This window comes from Dermacentor silvarum, chromosome 9, assembly GCF_013339745.2.
Source record: "Dermacentor silvarum isolate Dsil-2018 chromosome 9, BIME_Dsil_1.4, whole genome shotgun sequence".
NCBI lineage: Eukaryota > Metazoa > Arthropoda > Arachnida > Ixodida > Ixodidae > Dermacentor > Dermacentor silvarum.
The window spans coordinates 2030778-2045283 of record NC_051162.1 but is presented as its reverse complement, the minus strand read 5'-3'; the positions used below and the strand labels follow the sequence as shown (position 1 = coordinate 2045283).

General features: G+C 46.9%; 1 protein-coding gene across 1 annotated transcript in view; it reads right to left on the bottom strand.

Moving 5' to 3' along the window:
• The window catches only part of LOC119464912 (cytochrome P450 4V2-like), a 240576-nt gene that overhangs the window by 77781 nt on the left and 148289 nt on the right, over nt 1-14506 (bottom strand). The window contains exons 5-7 of the mRNA XM_049655595.1: nt 7227-7296; nt 6694-6820; nt 1142-1294 (exon numbers count right to left, since the gene is read on the bottom strand). Of these exons, the coding sequence (XP_049511552.1) occupies nt 1142-1294; nt 6694-6820; nt 7227-7296 (350 nt within the window). The remainder of the gene's footprint in view (nt 1-1141; nt 1295-6693; nt 6821-7226; nt 7297-14506) is intronic.

The window sequence follows — 14506 nt, the reverse complement described above, 5'->3', positions numbered from 1 at the left end:
TATAGTGGCTTCTGTTCGATTACAGAACAAAATCGTGTTTCCCGAATAAAATTATTTTTTCAGATAGTGAATGGCCACTACCGTATTGATACCTCGCACATTTTAACACCTGTAACTGGTTATGATACCCGTCATAAACATTCCCTAGCAGTAACCCCGCTAACACCGCATAACAACTGTTTCAAATACTTTTATTTTACAAGAAAAGTAGTTGGTTAGAATAAAGTTCCTGGTGAAGTCGTTACACTAAATAATTTATCCCTTTTTTCAGGCGCGGCTGCATTCTTGACTCTGTTGCACATAATTTATTTGCCGCTTTTTGCTTGCATTTTGTCCTTGTGTCATGTTGAATTCAGGCGTCGGCAAGATTGCTTGTAATGTATGCTTGTATGAGTGTACTTTATGTTCCCGCCCTGCTAAGATCTTGTAAAAGATCGCAGTATCTATAAATAAATAAATAAATAAGTAAATAAATAAATAAATAAATAAATAAAAATGTCTGCCTACTTATGTTCTTTAGTGTGCTGGTAGCTTCTGCGACATCACACTTGTGATGTACCCAATTAGCCACAATTATAATGCAGAGAATAGAGCATACCAACATCGCTAGCACGATACATAGGGTGTCCCAGCTAACGTTAGCCAAGCTGCTCAATGAAAAAAAAATTAAAAGACACGGTGCAAGTCGGCAAGACAAAATTAAAAGACCCACAGTGTTCGGTCATCAGACCTCTGACGACGGAACGCCGTCGGTCTTATACTTGTGTTTTCCACCGTGTTCTGTTCGTCTTTCTTTTTTCTTCGTTGAACAGGTTGGCCAACGTTACCTGGGACACACGATATAGCCACTCGGAGTAGAACATTTGCAATAGGTGCCGTTGCACTGTTTCATTTGCATTCTTATGGCTATCGAATAGTAGATAGAAGTTTGAGTGGCGTTAGCGTCGTATCATTTACACAGGAAAATGAGCAGAGCTACGAAGGACATGAACACAGGGGAAACACACATGGGGTGGGAAGCCTTGCGATTTCTAAGCTCAATTTCAAAGTACGACACAGAAAACCAAGCTACTGCTTCGCCGTGCACCGGATGTGGTAGACTGCTGCTTGGCTGCAAACCATGCACGAAATGAAAGCTCACCCCGATCATGAACGTGTTGACCTCCTCCCTGATCTCTTCCTCGGTGAAGACGCCCTCTTCCATGTGCATGCGCAACAGGATGTCCATGAAGCTCTGCTTCCGCTCAGCATGCGCACTTTCGATCTTGTACGCCTTCTTGCGACTTCTGAGGATCTGGAGCAAGACAGGAAGTTCAGAGACAGCGTTGCTATTCTAAACTCGTGAATAAAGACAATGATCATTATAATTTCCTGTGAACGTGGTGTCCAAACAGAAAACCGGATTCAGGGCCAAACAAAATTACAGCTAAGATACAGCTACAAAGATCAGTGCTCAGGGGAAAAAACAAATAGTCTAATGAAATATTACTCGCAAACACATTTTTCTCAAATGGGTGTAATTGAAGCGTGAACGTAAGCTTCGTTGCATCGCAAGGACTCTGGTTAATCGTTATTCTTGAAAATGTCAAAGTATAAAGGTGATAGCTCATAGGCAGTCTGCTCGCTTCACAGTATGACTTGACGTCGAAAGATTGCTTGAGTCGACCTTTTGTATTCAAAAAGAGAGCGTAACAGCTTTCAAACACGCACGAATCCTGACAGTATTGGCTGTTTGAAAGTTCGCCGCATGCCCGTAACGTCAGGAGCTGCCTTGTTTCTTACGACATAGCCTTCTCTCGCATTTTTGCGTTGCTTCAATACCTCTGGCCTCACACTATTACTGTGTAATTGTCCTTTTCCACAAGCCGACGAGCATACACTCCATGTTGTGCGACATGTGAACGTGTGATGTGGTTTTAAACGAACACCAACTATATTTTCAACGGGTATTCATAAAGGTTACTGAACATCCGTAGTGATCTGGATATGAAAATGTTTGAGCCACCTGCAAGAAATGTGCATCATGTCCTACTAGTATCGTGCATTTTGCAGGTGCGTTGAGCAGAGCAACCAGAAGTCGAAGCGTTGCTTAAGCGGTGAAGGCGTAAACGTCGAGAGGAGCATAGAGGTGGTCATTCTCAGAGTATACCGCGCCAACGAGCGGTTTACTACCAATTGAAAAAACTACGTTATCTGTTTCACTCGCTTCAGCTAGGCATTTATTGGTCATGCCCTAGGTTTGGAGACGACTGTCAAAGGTTCTAGAGAAAGCATAAACATCTGCACGTGGGAGCTTTCTCGCAATACCCATTTTTTTAGACTCGTAGTCATCACAAATTGTTGCTGTCACGAGGAGGATGATAGAGCTAAAACCCTTTGATTTCTTTCGCCTTCGTTTTACTGAAACTTTCAGGAATATATCGCAAACACTGATCCACTATTTACTTTTTATTTCGCACGCTTCAGTTATTTCGCTTTTGAGAGCACAGCTGTTAGGCGCCCGTTCCTGCGGCGAGCGTCGGCGTCGTCCCTCGGTGTCCCGCGTAACCGAATGAACGAGCACAGCGAAGGATGAAAGACGGCGATAGCGAAGAGAGGAGGCTATGGCGTGAGAGGAAAAGCGCGGTGCCGCGTAAAGCATGCTCCGCGGTGATGATGGCTACGAGATGGAGCCAGAGTAGCGCGCGTCGTCTGTTCACTGATGACGCCACCGATACCGTATATGCAAACAAAGCGCTGCATGAGCGGAGGTCTGTCTGAGGCGGCTGCTGTGAATCGCGCCCGTGCGTCACCCACGCGCAGCCTCTCGCGATCTCCCGATTAGCGATTAGCTCCGTTCGCAACGTGGCGCACGAGACAGATTGTCCGTACCAGCCAGTGTATTCCTAAATGAAAACACGTATACAGCTGTGCTCAGATTTCGCATTAGGGAGTGTCGTAATCGTCGGTGAGCTTTGTTTTCGTTTTGTCTTGTCAAAGCTATGCATCTCAACTACCCATCCACGATTAAAAGCCAGCTTGCCTCCGGCAACATTTCACTCGTTCTGATAACGTTTGCTGCAAGTCTTTCTTATAGGTATAGCGTACATAATACATAACTTGCTAATTCCAAGCGACGTTATTTGAATATCGCGTGGCATATTGCTAGCTTCTAAACGGCCATCGCTCGATGCATATACGCGGCAGCCTCTCGCAATGCAGCAAACAAAGTAGCAAAGTGGGCAACTTGGTTATTATTTATCGTGCGTTTTATAACAGCGCAAAATCAGCACGGACAAAAGAAAGAAAACCACGATAAAACGGCTCTTACTGAGAACTGATATTTGTATTATGATCGTAACTAAAAACTGTCAGCCCTTCCACTGGGCTGGAAATGGAAGACCAGCGAAGCTGTACTATAGCGGGAATTATGTATTTCCAATTATGACTATTAAGATGTGGTGGTGTAATTGGTTATTTGAACTATTAAAGCATGAGGAATATATATGACCCGATGGTTTTCGTTTATTTAGTGACCACAGGGACCATGACACCGCCCTTATGGTCGCTGCGGTACGCCGCCATAGGGTGTACGGCAAAGGTTGGCACGTTCTTCATAAACACGTCACCAACACCGCGCGCGTTCGGTGCGAACGCGGGAAAATCGCCGCCGCCGTCGACAACAGTTGTGCGCGTTGTTTGTGTGACCGCACACAACCGCTGTCAAAACGCTGGCTACGTGACGGCCGGCAGGGCTACGTTACGCAGAAGGCGGCAGGGCTGCGCGCCTGCGCTGCAGTGGGAGAGTGGGCACGCACACACACAGTCTAGGACCGGTGCCTCGATGCCCTCCTTGCCCACCGCTCCCCTTCCACCGGGAAGTCGCGTTTGCTCTCCGCCGTGCGTTCGCTCCCCGTGAAAGCGCGCGTCCCTCGCCCTCGCGCGCTTTCACTCGCGCATACAGATAGCGCCAACCTTTCCCTTTCCCTCAAGAACCACTTATCATCATCATACGGCCAATTAGTTTTTATTGTGATAGCAATTATACGGACACTTCAACCGGATTTCTGCCATCGGCGTCGCCGTCGCCGTGAGGATCCGTATAGATAAAATCTTCGCCGCGCGCCGTATGCCCGAGCGGAAGCGTGCGGGGACACGCGCTATCATGGCGAGCGAACGCACTCAATCTCCCACGCGCAAGCAAGGAAGCGGGAAGCCAGCGCCGGAGGGAGCGGGGGGGGGGGGAGGCACTTCTACTCTGCCAACAACAGCGCTCGTCGCTCGCCCGCACGGTCTCTTATCTCCACACGGTTCTGACCTTTGTATGCGCTGTGCATTCGCCGCTCAGTTTCCGTTGAAGCGATAGACCGCACGTACCTTCGCCCGCTGCGGCGTATGCGCTTGCTGCCAGCGTTTTGACAGTCGTCTGCAGTCATTCAGTGTGATCTATTCATGTTTGTTTGTGCGCGCTCACACCACGCTTGTTCATTCAGTTAGTAATAGTCGGGCCACATTTTCCAACACACGCTACAGATGCAATGCTGCCCGGATCGGCAGTGCAGCGCTACAGGTGTGTCCCTTCGCACGCGCTGCCCACGGGAAGCGCTTCTCATCAACACCACCGTTTCACACGCGCCTTCTCGTGGTCATCGAGTCTCTCATCATGTCGGTCTACTTACGCCGCAGCACACCTGCTTACGTAACCAGCTCATGTTCACTACAATTCATATTGCTACCAAAGCCGCTCACCTTACTTCGTATGACATTTCTGTGTTGCTATCGCATTCATTGCTTCGCCCTTAGGGCGAAACTGTGACATTTTTTTTTCTATCACCGGACGCGACGATCGAAGAGTGAGCCCTTAACAGCTTCGCTGTAAAAAAATTAGTAGCCCTTCCCCTGTCGAGGAAATGGGGGTAAGCGAAGCTTGTGTGTTTCTTCGGTGTTCCTCCGAACAAATTGCACTGCCGAGCACCACGTTGTGCTCGAATCACAACCGGTCACACGCACTGCAGCTGACTTTGAAGTTCCGGTTGAGAAACTGGCGTTGAAACCTGGCCGTCGCACCGGGAAGTTGGCGCTAGCGTTGCCGAGGCGTGCACCACCGTTTTTGGGGCCCTGGAGGGCTAGACGACGCTGACGTTGGGCCTCAACATCGCTCTCTCTCACCACGGGGTCCGCGGCTCTTCGGTGACGTTTCGCCTGGGCTTCTGAAGTCCTCACGCTAGAATCGGCGCGTTGACGACGAGCCCTTTCCCTGTCGCGTTTATTCTGGATTGATTTTCATAAAATTTGCTCAAACTTAAATCTGTCCGTTACGTAAGACAATGAATGGCTCAATGGCTCATGCCCCGTTAACACGGCCTTTCCATTACGACGACAGAAGTGGAATTCTACTCTGCAATGATTAGCGGCTACGCAGCCATCTGTAGAAGCAGACGACGAACGCGGGAACAGTGGCACGAGCGCGTGCCGAGCACGAGCACGTGCCCAGCACCTGTGCAGCTCTGAGAGCAGCTGCTTTTTTGCGTTACATCGCCGGCGCAGGCTAGCGTATACATGCTTCGCTTGAAAATGTATGATGCTTAGATCGTAAAAAATATGGCACATATTAACAGAAATAAATACGACTCGCACTTAGCCGAAGCAAATTCCTTTTTGCTCCTAACTTAATGGAATGCACAGAACTCTTTCATGTTATGGTAGGGAGAAAAAGAAGTTCGGCAGAGACACTTAAGGCTGCTTACGTGTGGCAGCACGAAAGCATCTTAGTCCCTTTGGTGAACTGTCTTTTTCCGCGCGTTCGTTGTCCGCGCAATCGTTCTAACTGCGCCTCGGTAAGGCCAAATCAAAACGCGCCAAGCGTCTCAACGCGCTCGCTTGCATACGATGGGTTTATAACGCGAAGAATTAAAAGTCCCTAGAAATTAAAAAAAAATTATGTAGCGACACCCTTTGAAGCACCGCCGACGAATCTCATTCGGCGGCGCTAATTCCGGCAGAAGTCCCTATACATTTTTTGCTTAGAAGAGCAGAAAATATAGCGACTTTACGAAAGACCACTCAGCTACATAGCTCATCGGCGCCCCCATTGGCTGCGCCGTCACGCGCCCAATGACGCACGCACTAGGCCACACCTTTCGACGCGACGTGTGCGATGACGCGCGCACTGCCAACCATTAGTCAACCACAAGCGTGGAGCTGCCGTGGTATCGGGACACCGTGCTCGTCTCGCACGCCGGAAGCGCAGGTTCGATTACCACCCAGATAGAAATTTACCGAAGTTTCTTATCAAAGCCATTGATTTTCTTGTTTACAGAAACCTCCCTGAGAAATGTGACGTCAATCCAGGCATTTTTCACGTGTTTTCACTCTTTGCGACGTCGTCCATTTTTGGTACGATTCTACGGTGGCAACGACGCCGGATTTTCGCGTCACGGCGCATGTATGTGCTTTCGCATTAAAAAGATATGTTGACTTTTAATGTGGTTTCTGTGCGTTCACAGAAGTAACACCTACTCTAACTTTTCGGCACGGCAAAAAACCAAAGGCAGTCCTTTTGAAGAACTTATTAGCAGCAATTGAATCGCTTAGGTCGAAACTAGTTTTGTAAGTGGAACTGGCGTGGCAATGTAATCTATTATTTTCTCGAATAAATCCTATTGCTGCTACCATACATGCAAATCAGCAGCTGAGATGCAAGTCTTTACTTACGTCTTGCGTGTATTTCTTTACGAGTTCCACTTTTTCGTAAAACTCTCGGCCATCCTTCGTTCGCTTGTAGATAAAGTCGGGCCAGTGGTGTATCGTGATCATTCTCGTCATGATTGAGGCGGCCATTCTGCAAATGTCGAGCACATATTCTGCAATACTGCAACTGGAAGAAATTGGTTATAACTGATAATTCGGTGAACCCACGCGCACTAATTAAGGACAATACGATGGGAAAACCACGTAAGACAACTATAGATCGTGAGCACCATTTTTTTGTGTAAAGTGAGCAACAGCATGGGACCAGGATGTCATCAACAGATGTCGTGTGTCGACGGGTTCAATATCCGTCGACGATAGCACTGTGCCGATTATCTGAATGCTTAAAAACTTGAACACGTTTTAAGTAATGTGCGCTTGGCTCATGCGAGGTTCTGGTCTTAATTCATTGTTTCGTTTGTTTTGCCCTCAAGATACAGCATAGTACGTTTTATTTAACAGCATTTTATTTAGCTCTGTATGGATAACCCACTCACTCGTCATTCACTTTCAGGAACTGGGTTTTTTCGACGTCTTCTTCGTCCAGCTTTACGCCCATGGCAGTTTCTGCAATGGCAAAGGCATGAGCGGATGATTCTGAGCTTGACATCGCCTTCCGCTAAGCCTCTAGTTCGAAGAAATTGTGGGTACTTTTGGTCTTGGTTTTCCACAACAGAGAAAAAATACTAAGGAACAGCAGTTAATTAATATCTTTAGGCGCATTCAGAAAAGCCTTTTGTACACTCAAATTTTAATCACAATGACGTGTTGATATCAGTAACATCATGCATTATAGTTGCAACTATCTAATGATTAAGGTCATCCTGAGTGCTTGGTGTGCCTGGTTTGCAACCTAATACTGATTTAAAGCTACAGTTTTTACTTTGCCTTCGCTGTTTCCAATTATACATACTTCGTATATTCATGTTACAATTACCGCTTTATTTATGCGGCTGCTTCGTATGTGGTCACTTGAATTATAATTTTTTTACCTCTATGGACCTCTCACAAAACTCTGAGCGGAGTATTTGGGTCCCGTCTGTATATGATTTTTAGTAAATAACTATAATGCATAAATATTTCACGTACCAATTGCTGATTGATTTTCTAGAAATTTCAAGGTGAGGCGAGGACTAAAGCCGTACATGTTCGACCCTCGCCTCCACATGCAGGTAAGACGGCGGTTCGATGTGTACTGCTTATAACAATGTTGTTTTTCTCGAACAGGTATTGAACAGGTATCAATGTAAACCTGCTGTTCTACGCGCATAAAGATTTTCAACATATACAAGTCATATACACCAGTAATGTAAAGCAGTGCATCGCTAATTATGAAGATACACTTAATACGACACAAACTGGGCATAAATTCATGTGCCAATGCAAATACCGGTATGTAAATGAACAGCGAAGCGCGCTTGATTAACAATATACCAATACATTATACAATATATGAGCTTGCCAGCTAACTTTTTGAAAAAAATTTGTGCAGCTCCAACGCACAAGCTGATCCTAAGCGAAGTGAAGCTTAAGTAAAACGGTTAATTAAGAGCTTTTCAGGTAATGGTGGTGCGTACAATTGGGTGATTACAGATGTAGGCACAGAAAAGTACGAGGCGTATCAAGAAACACTCACAGATTATGTACCTGTTGTGTCACAGTGGGACACGCCCATTGTGGAAGATCGGCAAAAAACGGGCACACCTCCACTGGCAAATACGGAATATTTAAATCAAACAATTCGTGAAATATCTTTAACTATTCTATTAACAAATCGGTGTGCTTGAAACACATCGGTAATAGCCGCCATTATGAATCGTACATAGTGGGAAATGCCCGCGCTGGAGGATTGGCCAAAAATTCAGGGACTGAATCGAAGAAAACATCATAAAAGAGCCCATTCAATATAATTCCCCATTCCATTAACAGATGCCTGTGAACCGACATTAGGGAGTTCTAGATTTTGCGCGCCCAAAGTTAGGGGACGCACATAACCGGGCGTAAAGACGAACGCGAAACAAAACACAAAACAACCTCAAAGCTGCACAAAAGAACGCAAGCAGGGTGTGGCGCTTTGGGTGCGCAAAGCCTATGCAAAATTCAAAACTCCCTATTATGTGTTAATATTGTACGCCGAACATAGCTGGAAATACGTGGTCAGCATGCGATGTTTGTATGAGCCACTTCGCATAACCTCTGTGAATACATCCGCTAGTGTATTCGGCAAGACAGCAGCCACGGTCAGGAAAGTCTAGGAGGACTCGCAAAGAAGTCTTCGTTTTAAAAATAGTCACGTAATTGTTCGATCACCGGTAGAGGCATAATTTCTTTTCATTTCTTTAGTGCGCATGATTAGCTAGTAAACTATACTACTCCATCAATTTTGCTTACAGTTGGATGCTGTGATGTAAAATCGATTCTATCGCGCAGCTCGTCCTTGCTTTAGCTTTTGTTAGAAGTTATTTAGAGAGGACTATCTAGGGATGAATATGTGATCGCTTTAGGTAAAGAGCTTCTTTGTAGGTACAGGGTGTCCGTTACACCAGTGCAACAAGTTTTAAAGAAAACCAGAGCCTTCTATGCTGATAAAGCCAACTGTACTTTGCTTACAGCACAGAAAAGGCGTCCAGCATTTTTCTGTTGTTCTTAATTATTCGATTTGTTATAATTATTTTATTATGCTACTGCACAACGCTACCCAGTGTCCAGTCCCATGCCGGATTATTGTCGCGCGCTGGATGCTGGAGCGCTGGACTGGCGCGGGATACTGGAGGGCGCTAGGTACTGGGCCGAAAAGCCGTTCCACAGCGAAAAAAAACGTGGTGCCTGGCTACAGTATAGTATATAGATATATATTTTTACACGTGTACATGCTTATCTTTCACCGGGTAACAAATGTTGAACGTTATCGCTCGGCGCAGAACACGCCTGCGTGTATCGGAAGATTCTCGAACGTTATCGATGCTGTTCGCCCAATAAAAAGTTAGTTTTGTGATTCACAGTGTTGTCAATGTTTTATTGACCGTCACTACCACGTGACAATATAAATATATATTAACACAGAAAGCAACAAAAGCATATTAATGCAATAAAAGAAGGGGGGGAAAAGAAAGATTAACACGACCACCAGGATTAGATCCTCCGAGCTAGAGATCATAAGCCGTGTATTTTACCACTAGCTATGCCGAAAAATGGCGATTTGTGAGTAATTTACCACGTGAATGCCCAGACGCAGTTTCAGTGAATGCTTACATGTACAGACTGAGTCGATGCGCTATAGCCCCGCGACTAAAATTTACGCATTTACGAGAATGAAAAAATTGTCCGCATTGAATAGCATGTCTTGAAGATTTGCCTTGATAGATATTTGAACTTTGAAAAATGTCTCATGTGAACTGCCGACCGGGGCATTTGTGCGGGCTGTTACTGCCGATTTTGATAGCCGTTTCTTGTTCTTCGTGCAAAGGGAAATGCATCATTTTCTTAGTTCAACATTGCGCTTCACTCGACACGCCTCTGTAGTCACATATCTCCGTGAGAGAAGCGTCGGTTATTGCAGCTGGCAGGCTTCGGCGACAGCACGTGTACGTAAGCTTTTAACGCCTGACATCAGCGCTCATTGATTCTTGTGCCGACGCTATATATAGACACACACACAATAAAATTGTTTACTTAAAAAAAGCTGATGCGAAAGAGTGGTTTTTTCCTCGCTAAACTTGTTTTTTCATGATCCCAGACGGGCCACGATAGTGTGTAGACGGACTCAGCGGGTACGCTATACCTTGGGTGGAAGGAAACGATCTCAGCATGTGGCGGATACTAAAATGTGTGTATTTGAGTCTCAGAACTTTTTACTATGTTTTTTCAGTTCACAATGGAAAGTGAAATCGCACGAATTGCCTCAGCGTTGTTATTGGTGCGGTAATACCAATCAGCTGCAGGCTTTCTCGGGCCCGTTCGAATGCGTCCGAATGGCTGCTGGCTTTGATGATTTCGTGTCGACTACACAGCACTGCGAAGACTCGCAGACATCGGTAACCATTACAGGAATACGTCACGGACGCTGACATAAGAAGTCGGTGAACGTGCACGAAATGTAAACCAACTGCGGAGGAATGAGCCCTCGTTGACGACATAGATTGAATAAAAAATGCAAACTGCTAAAGAACGAGGTTGTTATCTCTGTTTGCGTATTTTTTTCGAGAACATAGCTATGCGCGCAGTCAAAAGGGAAATGCAAAAAACAAAAGTGATTTTCAGTGTCACGCATAAACTGAGCAGGTCACGCACCTTCATTCCAAGCTGCGGCACGAGCTCAACATGTAGCGTTATTTAGGAAAGGAGACTAGTATCTTCCAATAAAGTTCTATCAAACAATTAAAAAGATTGCAGGATCCCTAAGCATATTCTTAATGGTAATTATGGGGTTTTACGTGCCAAAACCTCCATCAGATTATGAGGCATGCCGTAGTGGGGGATTCCGTAATGATTTCGACCACTTGGGGTTATTTAACGTGCACCTAAAACTAAGTACCCGGCTGTTTTCACATTTCGCCTCTATCGAAATGCAGCCGCCGTGGCCGGGATTCGATCCCGCGACCTCGTGCTCAGCAGCCCAGCACTAAGCATATTCTCATGAGATGAGAACGCGAAAGCGTTTCTTTTAACTAGGTTGTTCTAACGGAAGAGTGCTGCAATGTGGTGTTGTCTCATTCTTTGTAGCACAGCTCCACCACACCACTTTGCAGCACCCTCATGTACTGCATAAGGGTGCTGCATATCATAAGAACATCCTTAGGGATTCTCCAATTTCTTTTTTTTTTCTTGCTGCGGAAGGCGTTCGCGTCCATTCCGGTGGGAGAAGCCACGTACTTACCGGGCACGGCTTCCGCCTTTTGTGGATGCCAGCCGGCATCCACAAAAGGCGTCCACCTAGCCAAGAAACGCAGGCAGCGCCTATACTCCTTGCGTACTTGAACCAGTGCGACAAAAACGCAACTAGTGCAGTTTCCAGTACAATCCATGAACCCTTGCGAGAACCAGCGCGTTTACACCCATACCAGTGCACCCCAGTGTCATAGCAGTGAAACCAGCGTCGTCTCGTCCAGTGCCTTGCAGTGTGAAACCAGTGCGTTTTTAACAGCGGAGCTGCTTAAGCCGGCCGTTATTTCGTTATTCGTCCACAGAAAATGTTGGCCGATCCTGGCGATTGTGCAGAAAGGGTCCAAGGGCACTGGCAATTAGCCCTGTTAACTAGCGAAGCTGAGCCTGGCTAAGTCTAGCTAAGCATGGTTGGGACTACTTAAGCTTAGTCACTCATCGATAGCTAATCGATAGCCAATAAATATCTAATCAATAATCGATTGATAATCAATAAATTTCGGATAATGCGGGGAGGACTTGGTAGTGCTTAGCCTAGCCATAAAGTCGGGTTGAGCTAGGTGCCCATCAGCTCCGTTGTCTCTTTAGCATTGCGGCTCCACTGCAAGCTACGCTAGCTTTTTTGACACTGAATCGCATTGGAAAACGCTGGTTCTTGCATTAGGGTAGTTTCGTATATTATAATAACGGCAGATTGGCCACCATACACTACGTTTTAAAACATCAATTTAAATTACTTTTGGCGTGCCATCTCCTCCGTAGCTCTTTTTTATTGCGATAGCAATTATATGGACACTTCCACCGGATTTCTGCCGTCGGCGTTGCCGTCGCCGTCGTCGTCGCCGTCGTCGTGAGGTTCCGTATAGATAAAATATTCGCCGCGCGCCGTATGCACGAGCGAAAGCGTGCGGGGACGCACGCTGTCACGGAGAGCGAACGCACTCAATCTTCCGCGCGCAAGCAAGGAAGCGGGAAGCGAGCGCCGGAGGGAGCGGGGGGGGAGGGGGGGCGCATTTCTACTCTGCCAACAACCGCGCTCGTCGCTCGCTCGCACCGTCTCTTATCTCCACACGGCTCTGACATTTATGCGCTGTGCATTCGCCGCTCAGTTTCCATTTAAGCGATACACCGCACGTACCTTCGCCCGCTCCGGCGTATATGCGCTTGCTGCCAGCGTTTTGACAGACGTTGTCTGCAGTCATTCAGTGTGATCTATTCATGTTTGTTTGTGCGCGCTCACACCACAGTTAGTAATAGTCGGGCCACATTTTCCAACGCACGCTACACATGCAATGCTGCCCGGATCGGCAGTGCAGCGCTACAGGTGTGTCCCTTCGCACGCGCTGCCCACGAGCAGCGCTTCTCATCAACACCACCGTTTGACACGCGCGTTTTCGTGGTCATCGAGTCTCTCTTCATGTCGGTCTACTTACGCCGCAGCACACCTGCTTACTTAATCAGCTCATGTTTACTACAATTCATATTGCTACCAAAGCCGCTCACCTTACTTCGTATGACATTGCTGTGTTGCTATCGCATTCATTGATTCGCCCTTAGGGCGAAACTGTGACATTTTTGCGTTTAAATGAAAGCTCCCGAATCAATAAAAGTCACCGCCCAAGCACTCCGTACAGATTGTTAACCGGCGAAGCTGAAACGTCCGGCCGCGGTCTTTATTATTGGGTTAATCCGGATGGTACAATAAAGTATTTCTCAATTTTTGGTTACGTCTTTGTGTTTCTTAATAAGGTTGTGCTTCTTAATGCGGGTATACGTTATTGACGGTATGCCGCAGCCCGCCGTTGTCGCACCGCTTTCAATTCCTCAAAATTAAATTGCTTCAAAATTTAAATCTGTCCGTCACGTAAGACAATGAATGGCTCATACCCCCTTGAACAATGACTCATAGCCCCGTAAACGCGGCCTCCCCATTATACGACGACAGAAGTGAAACTCTACGCTGGAATGATGAGCGGCAACGCAGCCAGCTGTGGAAGAAGACGACGACGCTCGAGCAATTGCTGATGATGATAGTTTCTGCGTGTAGACGACGGACGAACGAATCGGCTAACACATACAACTTCGCTGTCAAACAAAATGGCAGTTAAGCACTGACTGAGACAGCAAGGTTTAGCATTGTGTTTGAACTCCCCAGAGAGTGTTGCGAGTATGCGCGGTTGCGATATGTTAGCGCTACGCAGCACGGAATAATGAACAGATGGAACAGCCGCTATCAGGCGTATCGCGACGCCGGCAGGCGTCGCCCCTCATTGCTACACTACTCCACATGAGACCATCGGCGATACTAGATAACGTTACATAACGTAGATGCTGGATAACGTTAGCTTGACATTTACTGCTCAGACCGCAGCATACACCGAGCAGATCAGCAGTTTGCGTGAGCACAGCACTTGTGACCTTGATGCGAGCGTGGCGCTCTACTGCGTCCACTTTGCCTCGTCGTTTTTGTAGCCAAACGCATTCCGCGTCTGTGGAGATCCTCTAACCCTGGGCATGCGAATCATACTTGCGCCATCGGCGGCACAGCACGACCGCCGTGGATGCGCCTCGAGTGTCCGTATAATTTCTATCGCAATGAAAGCAGGCCAAGCTTCCGTCTTGTGCACCGCGATAGTGCTGCTTTCGAAGACGCGGCAAAGCAACCAATTCAGCTCATGTAGTATTCCCGTCACAAATATAACATTTCAAGAATCATGAGGGAGGTAGGGGGCGCATGCTGCACCAGGGAGGCCAATTTCTGTTTTGGTGAGGGAGTGTCCTTGTTGAAGCTTATAGTGGGCCTTCCTGGACTAGTATAGGCCCACTGGCTTTCGGCAATTTTAGAGTGCAGCTCGCCCGTTCCTGCGTTGAGCTTCGGCGTCCCTCGGCTTAACCG